The sequence below is a fragment of the Vicia villosa genome, linkage group LG2 (assembly GCF_029867415.1).
Source record: "Vicia villosa cultivar HV-30 ecotype Madison, WI linkage group LG2, Vvil1.0, whole genome shotgun sequence".
NCBI lineage: Eukaryota > Viridiplantae > Streptophyta > Magnoliopsida > Fabales > Fabaceae > Vicia > Vicia villosa.
In genome coordinates this window covers 48734269-48750774 of record NC_081181.1, presented here as the reverse complement: position 1 = coordinate 48750774, position 16506 = coordinate 48734269, and the positions used below count along the sequence as shown (strand labels likewise).

Sequence of the window (16506 nt, the reverse complement as noted above, 5' to 3'; positions counted from 1 at the left end):
CACACACATCCAAAAGTTCTCCTTTCAATAAAGAGCCTCCAACAGATATAGTTCCAAGGTAATTTGAAGAGATTTGTAGGAATGCGATTTTGTGCTACGCCAAGTTGTGGTACCCACTCAACAGGGAAAACTAAAACCTAATTGGGAGGGGCTGTATCGTGTGTATATATATATATATATATATATATATCAGAAGTTGTCGAATGGAGCCTAAAAGCTCGAGAATTTGAACAGACAGCTTATTCCTAGAACTTGGAACTCAACCAATCTAAGATACTATTATATCTAAGAAGTGGGAAGGAGAATCCTTTGTTTGCAAAAATTATTATATCATATTATGGCTTTGTAACAAGTTATTATGGTTTGACTATCAAACTATGTTTTTGGGCTTCCACAAGAAGATCTTTACTGCCCTACTGGGTAATTATATTGTTGGACTTTCACATGAATATCCTTTCCACCCTATGTGGTAATTATATTGCTGGACTTCTATAGGAAGTTCCTTTCCTCCCTACGGGATAAGTATACTGACAAACTTCTATTGGAAGATCCTTGCCACCCTATGAGGTAATTAAATTGTAGGACTTCCATATGAAGATCCTTACTGCCGTTGTATTACTCACTAGAGGGGCTCAAGTTAAGTCTCATTAGGGGAGTTTTCGGTAGAAAGATTATATGAACTTTGAGACCATAAGTCAAGAATGAGTGCTCGACAAGGCTCCTCAGGAAGATCAAAAGATAAGTCGGCGCTTAAAATACTTCACCCTCTACGAACCCTCATGCTTGGGGATTGTGTTATGTTATAATTGAGAGAAACCTTAAGGAGTAGTCCAAGTGGCATATGCCTGGTTTTTCTCCTTTCCTGAGTCGCCCCTCTATTGGTTCGAGCGTCCTTCGTATGGTTCAATCGCCTATTTTCTTGATGTATTACCCGACCTTCCCGTTTCTCCGTCCATAACGCGTGATTGTGTATGAAGTGTATACCAGGTCCACAGTCATATGCAGGAAGTCCTGAGACTTAACTACACTCCTTGGATTTCAGGGAATCAACCACCCACCCTTGGTGAGGTTGCTACATAATAGCGAGACTCGATTCCCTCAGTTGAGATCTCTGAGGGCTATAAATACGTTAGTGCCACAGTACTGAAAAAGATAATCAATAACTCCAAAAAATACACCTAGACAATAAATTCTCACCTTACATGTGCTGGCTCTCAATACTCTAACAATTTTAAAACCTTTGACAACTCTTGTTCATTAGGGGTTGTGACACTTATTGTATTTTTTGTAAATTAGCAAAGTCTAAACAAATTGTAAAGGTGGAAGAATAATTGTTGTGGTGATGAGTAAATTCTTTTGTTTTATTATGCTAGGGTTATATATTTTTTCTTCCCATAAATTGTAAGTGGGCTGCCCATTAAGATGGTCCACAAACTAAGTTTGACCCAAATAAAGTTTGGCAGCATGAATTTTCCAATCTAATCAATTACCAAACAGGCAGAAAAAAACGTGTCTTATGCAACATTAACTATCTCTTATAATAAAAAAAATTGAATGTGATGATGTGTCATGATTGTGTTGGTAGAGGCATTAAAATCAAAGACTGACAATATTGAACATCATATGGAAGAACAAATCCAGAAGAAACCCAGAATCCTGTGTCTCCATGGATTCAGAACAAGTGGTCAAATCCTCAAGAAACTAGTCTTACGTTGGCCTGAAACTGTACTACAAAAACTAGACCTTGTTTTCATCGATGGTCAATTTCCAGCACAAGGAAAATCAGACGTTGAAGGCATTTTCGATCCACCTTATTATGAATGGTTCCAAGCCAACGAGGATTTCACAGTGTATAGGAACTTTGAAGAATGTTTGGGATACATTGAAGATTATATGCTAGAAAATGGTCCTTTTGATGGTGTGCTTGGATTTTCTCAGGTACTGTTTTGATTCCTTGGAAGATGAAAATGCTTTTTTTTTTCCTTTTGGTTTTGATTTATCATGAGTTAATGTTATCCAGGGAGCTTTTTTAGCCGCTGCATTGCCAGGAATGCAAGAACAGGTACTACTTCATGCATGTCTATAAACTCTTTTCACCTTATTTCTAGAAGCTATCCATGACAGTTTATAGGAAAAAAAATTAACTTAATAGGTTTAAGATATCTGTCTCAACTCTCAAATTTTTCGAAGCACTGTGAATGTTAAATGCAGTTTAACCTTAGCAAAATAAATAGAGCATCTATTTAATTATGATTTAACCGTGACAATTATTTATAAGGTCTTATTTAGCCACGGCTTAACTGTAAAAAAATTTAGGCTTTGTGCGATAGTATGTCTTGCAGGCCTCAAAGGCGTCATGCATAAATACTTGTAGGATAAATGGTTATGTTATAAGCGTTTAATTAAGTTGTTTATCCCGACAAAATGTGAGGTTGATGTTGAATTGCAATTTCTTTAATGATGATTTTTTTAGGGAGTAGCACTTGAGAAGATAAGCAAGATAAAGTTCCTGATTCTGATATCAGGAGCCAAGTTTGGTGGAATGAAATATGGAACACCTAAACTAGCTTCCAATGCATTTTCAAAACCAATTCATTGCCCTTCTCTTCACATTATAGGTATAGTTTCAAGAAACCATCACTTCTTATTATTCTTTCCTTTGCATTTTACCTTGAAAAGTCACATTACTCATCAATATACTTGATTCTTATAATGTAATTAAGGTGAGTCAGATTTCATGAAGCCAGAAAGCATTATTTTGCAAGAGGCTTTTGTTGACCCTGCTGTGATTCATCACCCAAAAGGACACACAATCCCAAGACTTGGTATGTACATAACTGAACTTACTTCATTTGATAATTTTGTTTACTTTTAACAATGGATGTTTCTAGGATGTATTTTAAACATTTGTTTTGTATGTACAAAATTGGTTTGGTGATTTTTTTGGGTCCAGATGAAAAGAGTCTTGAAACTATGCTTGATTTCATTGACACAATTCAAGGAATGCTATCAGATGGTCACACCAAGCATTAAATCTTGATGTAGAATTTTGGCTCCCTTTCTATGAGACTATGATGCGAAACTTGGGGCAAAATGTATAATGATTTTGTGGGAGAAGGTATTTAGTCTGTTATAACTATTACCTATGTTGAACCATCAGAGTTTTATGTGTCTAGATAAGCTATGAAGATGAACCTGATAAGTAGTTGATTTTTCATATATAAATATTGTAAACCTCTCCTTTGATGATAAATAAGAATCAGATCACTCATTCATATTCAACCCTTCTTGAGCGCAACTATGAAAATTTTCATCTCTAATCAAGATTGTTTCTCATTATCTCTAAACAATTATACCTAATCTTATTACTCATATATGGAAAATAATCACTTCTATTGAGAGTAGGGAGGTTATACTTATTTGGAGGCACATAAGTTATGGCATGTCTGCCCTTCAGGATGCCTACAACTATGTTGCAACTCCTTCAACCAAGAAATACAAGACATATCACATTTGAAATATTGCAATTCCTCCTTCCCAATCCATAATGGAATGGAGACTCATTCACAACAAGATGCAAATTTATGAGAATATGATGAAGAGAGAGTGTTATTCTCCAATTTGTAATCTTTGCCACTCTTTCACAGAATCCCCATCCCATCTTTTCTTGTACTGTCCACTGGACTCCAAGATTTTGATTTGGCACAAGATAGATTTCTCCTCAATCCTCACTACTTTTGAGGTGTGCAGCAAAGGGTGGAGCCATGAGTGAAAGTTGCTCATTTGTTCGACCATCATAGCAACTTTCAATCTCATATGGAATTGTAGAAACTCAAACAAATTCCATGACCAAAGTCTTAACATTAACATTATGACTTCTCAGATAATTGACTTTGGTTCTATGACTAGAAATCTCACCAAGCTGGTCACATGGTCTTCCATAACTGATTTCTTGGAACTCAAGAATTTCAAAGTCTTTACACACCCTTTTAAAGCTCCAAACATCAAGGAAACTGATCTAGTAACCTCCCTTCTTGAACGGGTTGAAATGTAACACTGATGATACAGCTTTAGGCAGCCCTTCTAAGTTCTATCTCTGCTTGTGTAGGAATCTTCAGAACCCCACAATCTCCAGACTCCCTTAATGTTACCTTGGTTTGCAAGTCTCACAATCTTGTTCCTTCGGAAATCAGAAATATATGGATGAATAACAGGATTTTTGCAAGTCATTCTCAAATTTTGATTTGACACACTTTTAGGGAAGACAATTATTGTGCTAAACAAACTTGCCTTTTTAAGTCTTACGTGGAACTATGCACCTAGTCCACCCTTCTTACTTGTATTCCTTTTCTTTCTTTAATATACGAGGCTTCTATAAAAAAAAAATTAAAATAGACTGGGAGACCAATTTAAAATATATTTTTATATTTGTTAGTAAATAATTCATCAGTGACAATGGATGACCTGAATAAAATCCTTTAAATAGTTGTATTCTATGGTGGAACAAGAAAAAGAAGATTCCGAAAGAATGAGCTATTTCGGTGCGATATCGATAGTTTCAGGTACAGTGGAGCGGAGAGAACCTGCAAGATTAGTAATCCAACGTGAAGTCAGTGAAACTAGAGAGATATAGTCTGAGAGTGAGATAATCCATTAATAACTAATTGGTAGGATTTATATAAGACAGGAGGTTAAAACCAACCGCCTTTGTCTAATCAGACATGTGATGCATGGAGTCGTTTAATAATATATAACGACAGACAATTCTTGGGTGATTAAATCAAGTGCTCGAATTTCTAATGAGGTTTCACTTGATCATTCATCCTACTCGGTGGAGATTTAGATTGGGCCTTCGTAATCCGGTCTTCCGCTTTGAGCCTTTAGCCTGCCAAAAACATTTGTACCCCAATTTCTTGATGTTTCTTAGTGAAGCAAGAATTGCGATTCTCGGGTCTCTCTATATTTTTTTCTCTCTCTCTCTCTCTCTCTATATATATATATATATATATATATATATATATATATCAACTTCAACTAGTCAACTAGCTAACTAATAATAAAACATACCACCAAACACCCAAAATTACCCTTAATGAAAAAAATAATTACACTTACAAAAGCCCTTTATAGTAATTTGCTAAATCAAAGTTTTATTCCCACCAATCACATATATTCATTCCTCCAAATGGCACTTTCTTTTCATATTCCTTTTCATTATTTTTTTAATATATCTATTAACCATTGGGTTTTTCCATCCAACTTTTCAAAACCCAAAAACCTTTTTAAAAAACTTTTCCATTTCCCACACTTCTCTCTCTCTCTCTCTCTCTCTTCAACATTCAAACCCTAAATTCATGGTCATCTCTTTCTCCCTCATCTCCGCTTCTCCCATTCTCCGATTCAAACCCTAAATCTCTGATTCTCCCCTTCTCTGTTTAAAGATATGTTGGAGGTTTGTGGCTTTATTAGTAATCGAGTTTTGTAGTGTTTATCAACGATAGATTTCGTTTTCCTTCTCCCTTTTGTATTCATAACAAATTTATTCATAACATATTTTTTGTTGTGTCCTTTTTGTAGTGTTCTGGCAAAAAAAAGTGGCGGAGGAAGGATGGTTTCACGGTGGCTGCATTTTTCCAAGATCACAGGGACAATCCTTCTCTTCTATTTCTTTTAGTTGTCGTTTGATAGTATCATAATGTTTTTCTTTAACTTTAAATCTTCACTCTGTTAATGAATGATGATTTGTGTTTTCAGCTTCAAATGGAAACATTACAGATTTGATTGGATGCCGACTTTCGGTTGGTGATGTGCTCCTTTAACTGAGGTATTTTAAGATTCATTATGTACTATACACTGACCTTTTTCTTTTTATAAACTATAATATTTGTTCATGGCCTGATCTTTTTAATGGCTTTTATAATTTTGTTTGTTTGGCTTGATTTCTGAATTTAACTCTGTTTTAACAACTTATTCCATGTGGTTGTTGTAAATCATGACAAGTTAATTAAGCTTACTAGACATCTTACGTGTTACATTTATTCCATTAGAAAAGTTATCAGAAAGAATCTAGATGTGGCTTCAAAGGTAGCTTTCTTTTGGTTCTTGTCGGTGTAAAGACCGTTAGCCTTTGAGTTCGGTGTCATTTCCACCGCATCGCCGACATTGACACATTCAAGTACTCTAAACTTGTGTTTGCTGTAGACTGTTTGAATTAAATGGTGTCTCTATGTATGCTGCATAATACCGATTTTCATCTATGACATGTTGTATGTGTCCTTTGATTTTGAAGCATAGTTAACAAGAGTGTTGATAATTGTTGCTGGTAATGATATGCAAAAACAAGGGTGGTAAAGACCGTTAGCCTGAGTTCGGTGTCATTTCTGCCGCATCACCGACATTAACACATTCAGGTACTCTAAACTTGTGTTTGCTTCAACAAAAGTTCTGTTATTTCTATTGACTATATTATGACTCATTTCTATCAAATTTTGTGCTAGGATTTGAAAGCTACTAAATTCACTTTATTTTTGTCTCCGTTGTAATATCTTAACTTTTATTTAAACTTCAAAATCGACAAAATAAAATATCATCGAATTATTATGTGCACAAATGTGAAGTGATGTTTTAATGTTTAAACTTAAATGATGGAACTTGACCAAAGTAAACTGTGATTTTCATTTTTCCTTCGTATTGATCATTATATTTCTTTATTTTCTAAATGCACCTTAACTTCTCAAGTTCATGCAAGCAACAATGTTTTTACTTGTGATTTTTCATGATAAGATTCTGGTGATTTGTTTTTATGGATTATTAATCTTCCTCTTTTCAATCTTAAGAGTTTTTTTTTGTTTTAACATAATATTTGTTCCGATTTCTACCAAATCTAATTTCATCAAAATTAAATAATAATCTCTTGCAGCTCAATCAGCTACTACCGAGGAGAATGATCTCAAGTCCCAAATTGTGGTACATATTTTGGATTTCTCATCTTGCATTTGCAATAAAAGGCGAGTTGCTAGGTTTGTTAAAATATGTACATGGATGCCTTTGCTAAATGCAGATTAAAAAAGAAGATAATATACTAATACTCAAAAACTTCTAGAGGAGCTTCTAAGAGCTGGTCCTGTCCAAGTACGCAAGATCCCAGGGTTCTATTTGACATATTACACTTTTGAATAAGTTGTGCACTGGACCCTTTGTGTTTAATAAATACAGATTCTGTTTTGAGACATTTGAATATTTTTGTTTGTTTTTAAGGGTGGTATTTTAAGGGTGGTATCTTTTAATAAATACAGATTCTGTTTTGAGACATTTGAATATTTTTGTTTGTTTTTAAGGGTGGTATTTTAAGGGTGGTATCTTAAGATAATATTGTTTTGAGTCCTTTAAAGCAGTATAATGCAGTTGTGTACTTGGTTGTTGATGTGTGTAGCAGTACTTTGAATGATATTTCTAAGTTAATCCAACTAAAGGAAATGCAGTGCTTTTCTAGAGTAAGGTTAGTAAAAAAAATTCTTTTAAAGAAATCATTCATGAGAATTATAAAATAGGAACACTAATAAAAAGTTAGAAGACTGAATATATTTATTAGAAATAAAAAGTTAGAACATTGTGATAAATCTATTTCCAAGTTTTTGACTTTTTAGTGTGTTTACATTTAGTTGTTGCTATAGTTTGGAGTTTCTTAAGTTTTTGAATGATTTCAAGAGGCCCTGATGTGATGTTGTACATCTATCTTTGTAATCTGTTTGTTTATTTGGATATAAATTTACTAAATTTAATTGATTATTAGTTTTATAAGTGTGCAATTAACAATATTCATTTGGTTATTTACATTTGAGTTTAATATGCGATTTATTCTAATGTTCAACTACAATTTTAACTCATGCAGTCATATAATTTTAATGGTCTATACATTGAATGAGATGTGGTTATGATTTTTGTGAGGGGGCAATTGATAATTTAAAATGAAAGAGGATTGCTGCACGAGTGAAGATAACCAATTTTGAGATCCAAAATACTGCTAAAACAAATTATGAAGAAAATGTAAGTGAATCATTTAAATATCAGTGTAAACACTAAAGAAAAAAAACAACAATAACATTTAAAGATCCATTTGTTTTACAATATTTTAAACGATTCATATTATTTTAATATTTTGTATTAGTAAATTAGTATTATATATTTTTTCCTTTAAAAATATATGATCTGGGCATTATTACACGTTATTTAAATATTTTAAATATTACATATATATTTCACTATAGGTATGACATACCAAATAAAATAATTGGTGCACCCGCATGAGTAGTCGATAAATTTACACATAAAACATACATAAATATTGCTCTCAATGAAAAAATATTTCAATAAAAAATATTTTAAATAATATTATGTATTTCAATTTTATCACTCTAATATGATTGAAAAACCTATTCACTTTTAAGATATTGCAATCACTAATTTGCACTTGCACTTGTATGTAATGTTAAAATGAATGAAATACTTTATGAAGTGTCACAATATACAACCAATTAGATTTAGACAGCAAAATATTTATAAATATTGTTCCTAATATGTATGAGTACCTGCAAAATAATTATCAGTAACAACCAAGTGGATCTAATATACTAAATTTTATTAGTAAAACTCACTATTTTTACGGGTCATTATCCCCATAATACTTTTTTTATGTGAATTTTATTACTGAAACTCATTGTTTTTACGAATCACTATCACCATAATACTTTTCTTATGTGAATTTTATCACTGAAAATCACTACTTTCACGGGTCGCTATCACCATAATACCCTTTTGCCTATTGCAATTCCAAATTATTTTTTCTAAATAGCTGCTATATATAGCTTCGTTACATCTATATTATGTTTTATGAAAATCTCAATTTAACATTCCTCATTCGAGTTTTTAAACTTCTTTTTATGCGTTTGTAATACATTATTTCATCTTAAGAATTGAGTTACACGTGCGGACGCACGGGTCTTTTACTAGTATATATATATATATATATATATATATATATATATATATATATATATATATATATATATATTATTCACATTTTTTGTTTAGTCATGGCCAACTTAGGAAATCCAAACAGGAATTCTGTGGACTTATCTAATGGAGATGATATAAGCTATGCTTCCTCGTCATTGAAGTGATTGACTTAGAAGTGTAGGGTGTGGTTCCTCAGTGGTACGGGTGTTCGCAGTGTGGTTTGGGCGATTTTGACACTAAAAGTCATTCGAATTATAAGAGAAAAAATGCGCGATTCGGTTGGTGTTTAGAAATAAAATTGAACCAAACCATCGTGGTTTATATTTGTTCGATTAGTTTGATTTCTTACAATTTTTTTATTGAGTTATACATACACTTATAGAGGACAACATAATTTTGTACTTCATCACTCATATGTTACCATAAAATAAGTTTATAATTATCAGAATAAATTTATAATTTGATGCTTAAATATGATTTGCGTCTTACTATTTTATCTTATGTCTAAAGTACAATATACATGAAATTGCACTCTTAAATAAATTTGAAATACTATATTGTGTAGTTATTGTTGGAGCATAATGAACAAGATGAATAAGATGGAGATGGAAGAAAAGAGATAAAACAATTATAACAAACTTTCTACTCAAATTGGAAAACGGTTACGATGAATGATTCTCTCTTTCGTTTTCAATTACAAAACAAAAATGTAATATATACTAAACCATATTGGGCCAAACTAATTAAAGCCAACACAAGGTCCAAAACAAATTAATAGCAAATACTCTGAATGTGCAATTACACTTCAACATCGTCCCTTAATTTACGTTCAAATCTAAAATCAACAACACCAATTCCATTTCTCAAATTGACGACTTTCGCTATGCAGCACTGGGCATAACACTTGGTTCTTCGCAAGGCTTATGGCATATTTTTTGTCAATCATCAACTTCAGAGGCTTGCTAACCTTGATCTTCTGATCCTGCAAAAAATTCATCAGCCAAATAATTTGACACGCAGACAAAGCACCTGCAATGTATTCAACTTCAAAAGTTGACAACACAACAATAGGTTACTTCTTTGAAAACCAAGAAATGGGACTTCCCAAATATTTTAAAAAATATCCATAACTACATCTTTTGTCTACTCTATCACCACACCAATCAGAGTTTGAGTATCACATCAGTTCTGACTCACATTCAGCACCAGAAGGGAACAAAACTCCATACTTTAGAGTCCCCTTAATATACCTCATAAACCTACTCACCATTCCAACTGTGTACTAGATGTTATGTCTGGTATTACAGAGATATCTCAGCGAGCCTACCAACTGTTTGAAAGTTGTAGCGTCTACATCATCACCCTTAGCATCAGATTCCAGCTTGTGATTTGTCTCAGCAAGTGTGACTGCAGACTTGCAATTTTTCAACTTGAATCTCTTTAGAAGCTCAAGTTCACACTTCAGTTGATGCATAATGATACCTTTCTCAGAGTTCAAAACCTTCATTCCTATAATGTATATCAACTTTCCTAGGCCAATTCTCAACATATATATACACACATACATGTCATTTTACACAACTAGATAATGATTAAATCACTTACTGCCAACAAAACTATTTTTACTGAAAAGAATGTCATGCTAGCTTTCTAACGCTTCGAACGGAGACTCAAACGGAATTACGATTTGAAATTTATGAATTTCTTAAAGTTTTAATGAAAACCCAAACACCAGCGTCATACACTGACAATTCTAAACATGCCAAAATTACGCAACCAAATAAAAGTATGACTTTTAATAATTCAAAACAACTCTAACAACTGTATTGGTAACTCTAACAACTCTATTGACAACTCTAACGAAATTGAAATTAATTTAAATTAACTATTATCTTTAACTTAAATCTCTCAAAAATTATTATGATTATATTTATAATACTAAATCATTATTAATATTATAATTAACTAGTAGAAGATCCGTGCGTCCGCACGGGTAATTCATATCTTAATGTGAATAATATAGTACAAATGAAATGAACACATATACCTTAGTGGTTCTTAGGAATATACTTAGAAATGTAAATGTGAAACATCATCCTTGGAAGTGAAATGTTACAAATATCACTTATAACTATAAATATGTACAAATATTTTGTTGAATAAAATAAAAAATGTATGGTGGTGATAATGACCCGTGAAAATAGTGAATTTCAGTGAGAATATTCACATGAGTTGGTGAAATTTACAAATATCACTTTCATTATTCTCTAAAAATAAAGATTTTGTCTCTCAAATTAAAATAATTATTGAAAAAAATAAAATAGATATTACGTTGGTAGTGACCCGTAAAATAAAATAAAAAATAGTTGTTTATACATCTATTAAATATTATGCAATTTATTAAATTAAATTAATAATTTTATTTAAATTAAGAAATAGGTTAATTATTATTTTTAGTAATAATGATGTCTCTACTGAAGCTTTCCAATAATTTAATATATTTATTTTAGCTAAACTTTTTTGATTAATCATGCATAGTTAATTTTGCCATTTCTTTTAGCTCTTATTTGATGTAGTTGTTTTTGTAAATGTTTTTATTGTTATAATAAAAATAAAATTAATTAAAAAAATAAGACAAATTCAAAGAGAGACGGATTATATATTCTTCATGAAAAAATTAAAGTACAACTTAAGATTACAATTAGAAGCAGATGACACATATAATTATATGTTTGTAAATAAATGTTTTAAATGTGATGATTGGATAAATTTTTGGGTCAACTGGAAAAATCTTTGAGTTGATTGTGGTTTTGGAATTTATTTTTTGCATGGGATTAGTCAAAACGACACTTTATTTAAAATCATGGAGAATATGACATTGAGAGGTTTCCTAGACATCAACTTTAGGTGTTATTATATAGTTGATATGTCTGCCTATATAATTTGTAATTTATATATGGTTTACTTTGGCAACCTAAATGTAGATGAGAAAAACATACCGTCCTCATTTCAAGATAAAATGGAATTAATGTACCATAACATAATAGTTATATAGTTTATTTAAAATTCATTGTTTGATACACTCATTGTTAGACGATATGTGCAATAACCGAAACGGATGAAAACTATGAATTTTAATTACTCGCTTTAACGAAATTATCAATTGGCTTGCATACACACTTAAAAGAGTCTTACTCGCAATGAACTGCTTAACTCAAATTGAACAAAAATTGAGTGTGTACTTTTATCAAACACTTGGTGAGCAATTTTCACCAAGCTTCAATTTTTGCTCAACTATGAATTCTTACCGAAAACAAATATGGAAAAGATAAAACTAAAGACGATAAAGAACACGAGATTTGTTAAAGCAGTTCCTCTATCGTCCTCGCAGGAGTACGTCTGCCCCTAATTTCAAATGAAATTAGGAAAGTTTTATTTGATTGCAAAATGTTTAACAAGGAAAGAGTTTACCAATCACCAACTACACACATGCAGTAAAATTGAATACAATTCTTTCCTCCCCTTGATTCAAGTAGAACCAAGTCAATGTCAATGATCTTCACCAATCAAGACCCCGATCCTTCCTTTTTCAATCCTCCGGTTGTAGCAAATTTGATGAGCTAATCTACAATCCCTCAATTCCTTATGCTCGGATGAATTGAACCCTAAGCGAAGCGATCGTCAAAAACCTTAAAATCAAACCCTTGATGTAGAAGGAAAAACCCTAAGTTTTTATACAAGAAACACCCTCAGCAATCTTCACTCGAACAAGACAAAAGTCTACCGTCGAACCTTATCAACACACGTTCCTTACTCCGATCGAAAAAGATTATTATGTGTGATTTTCGATCAATAAGCGAAAGGTTGAAGATGAGAAGAAGCTTAAGTATATCTTTCACGTTTCTTGTTGATTTTGCTTGAGAATGATCAAAGAATATTTATACCACACCCTTTGCATTTGCCACTTAAACTCAGCAGAAAAACCAGTAATTTTAGCGATAGGTCGAACTGTCCATCTGTGTAGGTCGACCTATTGCAGTCCTGCACTTGTTTTTTGATCAAACATGACACATGCGTCGACTTGAAGGGTCGGCGTGCGCATACCCGAGGTTTCCCCAAAATTCCATGCGTCGACCTGTAGGGTCGGCGTGTGCATACCCGAGATTTCCTCAAAATGCCACGCGTCGACCTGAGTTAGCAATGTGTCGACGCATTCTGCTCCTACACAGCATTTTTCTTAAGTCCACCAAATAGGTCGACCTATACCATTAGTGTGTCGACCTGTTGACTAAATTTTGCCAAAAATGCCTTTCCTTAGTGCATCCACTTGATTCCTTTGTTTCCACATTGAGTGTGTCAAGTTCACAAGCTTTTGACATCATGAAAATACACATTTGCCTTCACATACTCCCCCTTTTTGATGATGGCAAAACTTGTGAATATTGTCGAGTGCACTAAGCAAATTTTCCTTTTGACACAATGCCTTTCCATTTTGCTTGCTCCCCCTATCTGCTTGCTCCCTGTAATACGGTGAAATGACTTTATTCGAAATGTGTGGATAGCAAGAGTCACCACCGACTTGTTATCCAATTTTAGGAAAGGCTAAAAGAACAGGAAAAGACCTTTAAAAAGATTTTGAGTCCGGGGGGGTAGGTTATACAAAGGGAAGGTGTAAGGCACCCTTTGTATCCATGGTTATCCATGGGCTCTTAATTGCTTAGCTCACTTGTTTGTTTGAATTGTTTGAAAAGTAGTGTGTTAATAGAAATTCGAATAAGAACTTTAGCTTGTAAATAAGCGTAGTCTTTTTGAAAAGATTTTGAAAATTAGTGGGAAAAAGATTTTGAATTTTAGAGCAAGCAATTAGTAGCAACTACCCTAAGTTTAGAAATTTGTTCTTTTAGCTTTTCAGGGCGAAAGGGTCTATCCATACCATGAGAGGGCAGGAAGTCTTTCAATTGGGTGTTAAGGGTCATCGAGAAAAGTATCGTTCGCCACAAGACTGTCCCTTGCCATAAAGAGGGCAGGTAGTCTAAGGGAAGGATATAATAGTCATTTAAGGCATCATGCGAGGATACTTTAGCAATAGGACAATCATCTTATTTTTCCGAGGCAACATCGAGGGACTAGATGATTTTTAATCTCTATAGGCAACCTTGCTTTAGGTATCCTTGGAATCGAGGGACTTGACTATTTTTAGTACAATTAGAGGCAACAGAATCATAAGGCAACAGGCAACAAGAGGGATTACCCTAAAGGTGTGTGTGTCATAATCACGTGAGTTCAATTCAGTCATTTATCTTGTAATTAGTGATCTAAGTTATTTAGCAGGCTTGCACTCCCTAGGATTACTAACCATGGCAGAAAATAAAACAGTTAAAATCCTACGCTATTACAATAAACACCTGCGGGGATGGGGGAAAAATAAAACCTAACCTATTACAATAAAACCCTTATAGAGTAACGGAAAAATAAAGGCAGAAAATTAATTTATACATCTTCAGCCTTGATCTTCCTTGAACCTTCAATTGACTCTGATCATCTGAGAATTAAACAGAAAATAATAAGGGTGAGTGTAGGAGGAATTCAGGCAAACCCTATTTTAGTTCAAAAGGCGAAATAAAAATAAAATTAAAATGATGTTAAACAAAAAATGGAAACTTAGCTTTTTTTGAATTGTTATGGCGTATGGCCGAAAGATCTTTGATTAACCCTAAAAATTAGCCACGCAGAAGGTTAGTGCATTAACTGATCTAAACCCTAATTGATTACAAACCCTAAAAAGCTTGCAAACCCTAAAAAGCTTACAAACCCTAAAAAGCTTACAAACCCTAATCTTGAACCTAAAAGGGTTATTTAAGAAAACTTATTGTGACCCAAAAGTTTTATAAAGCTTAAAAATGCGTTAGTGGATAACACCTACCTGAGGATTCTAGGGTTTATAAATGAATCGAGGTTAACAAACCTAAGAATTAATTATTTAATTGATAAAAAAGATATGTGCAAAACAATTAATTTTTAAATGTTAAAGAAACAATTTTTGATGAAATTATAAAAAATCGAGTTTTCGATTAAAAGGAGATAATTGTTAAAATATAACATTATTAGTAAATATAAAAATTTAGGGCAAAGCTTTAACAAAACAATATAAAAGAAAATAAATAAATAAGAGGATTATATAAAACAAATAAAAAACAAAAAAATAAAATTAGGAGATACTCAGCTCAGATCATATGTGTTGATTCCTTGATGGTGTATGGTGGTCCTGCACTTTTATGAGCATTAGATCTGATAACAACGATGATCAACGGTGCAAATTTGAGACCATATGGTGCATCTACGCGAGCTAGGAACGCAGGATTTGTGACAAACCAGTTGAGAAAGATATTGGCGTGGGGAGGAGTCGATCCCTGGTCCTCTAGCTTATTTCGTTCCTTCTCTTGCCAAGTGTGCTTCACTGCATTCTTGTTAGTATAGTGGACACAACAAGATAAATATGTAAATCAGTATTAAATTGAAAAGGTCAAAAGAAAAGCACACGCGTGGGCCCAGGTGCTATTGACTGGCCAATGACAAACGTTCGCGCGTCAGAGAGAGAAGCCTGAGAGTTGACTGGCGAATCATAGAGCCAGGAAGGGCCACGTGAGCATCGTCTTCTTCCTCATTCCAAGTCTGAAGCCTTTGCTACGAATTTGCTTCGTCTTTGCCATGGATTTGCTACCAACTTTTCGTAGCAATTGCTGTAAATATGAATATGCAAAATAACGAACGTAACAAACAAACCAACAGCCCAGATATACTTAAAATCATCTACTGAACACGCTGGTGATAACCGTTTGGACTAAAAACGCCTGCAAGTGGTAACCCGATCGTTAATGCATCTCATGCCCTAACAATGGCAAGTTGAGCTCCATGCGTTAAACCTCAAAAACAAAACGTCAAAGTGACTCTAAACAATGTCATGAGCATTTATGAGTGCATAGAATATGTTTATATCATGTAAATAGTAGGTTAGAAAGATCAAACTTTACCAAACCGGTGCAAGTTAAAAGGAGCAGTTCTGAAAGTTTTTGAGCTTCGAGAGTGACTGAGACGTGTTCCTGGAAGCCTTAGGATGACGAATAATAGCTTGGCTTTGCTTGAAACTCGCTGGAAAAGATTTCTGATCGTGCCCTAACTTTGGAGCTTTTTGTGAGAGTTTTGTTTTGGTTATGGAGGCTGTGTTGCGCGAGTCCTTGTACTGAACATGTTCCACCATATATAAGGATTAATTTAGGGTTTATCTTGGGCTTGGATCTTTGCTTTTTAGGTTACCTTGAAAACTTAAGAAAATATAACTTAAATCCTTCTATTTTTGGATATTTCCCTTTAGTAACATGCTAGCACGGATTTGGATCTTTATATGAGGTCATTTGGGCCCATGGATGATTAAAAGTGAAGCCATATGATTTAATCACATTATTTTCATATTTTATTCAATAAATTTGGCCT

At 33.3% G+C, this 16506-nt stretch overlaps 1 protein-coding gene across 6 annotated transcripts; it reads left to right on the top strand.

Annotated features, from left to right (window-relative positions):
- Positions 1-1541: 1541 nt before the first annotated feature.
- LOC131650459 (uncharacterized) lies at positions 1542-7309 on the top strand. 6 transcript variants are annotated; one of them, XM_058920173.1, is made up of 9 exons: positions 1549-1938; positions 2021-2062; positions 2474-2618; positions 2724-2825; positions 2954-3118; positions 5578-5824; positions 6048-6410; positions 6920-6966; positions 7061-7309. In XM_058920173.1, the coding sequence occupies exons 1-5, from the start codon at positions 1570-1572 to the stop codon at positions 3031-3033; spliced, it is 738 nt and encodes a 245-aa protein (XP_058776156.1). In that variant the 5' UTR covers positions 1549-1569; the 3' UTR covers positions 3034-3118; positions 5578-5824; positions 6048-6410; positions 6920-6966; positions 7061-7309. The 6 variants fall into 6 exon arrangements, with proteins under 6 accessions (XP_058776154.1, XP_058776153.1, XP_058776151.1 ...); XM_058920172.1 differs by having other exon boundaries at positions 2954-5452; XM_058920171.1 differs by lacking the exon at positions 2954-3118 and having other exon boundaries at positions 1542-1938; positions 6344-6410.
- Positions 7310-16506: the final 9197 nt, after the last annotated feature.

Coding starts and splice junctions, on each gene's coding strand:
- LOC131650459 (XM_058920171.1), top strand. CDS start 1,570: ATGATTGTGTTGGTAGAGGCATTAAAATCAAAGACTGACAATATTGAA. Junction 1,939..2,020: donor GTGTGCTTGGATTTTCTCAG/GTACTGTTTTGA, acceptor AATGTTATCCAG/GGAGCTTTTTTAGCCGCTGC. Junction 2,619..2,723: donor CCCTTCTCTTCACATTATAG/GTATAGTTTCAA, acceptor AATGTAATTAAG/GTGAGTCAGATTTCATGAAG.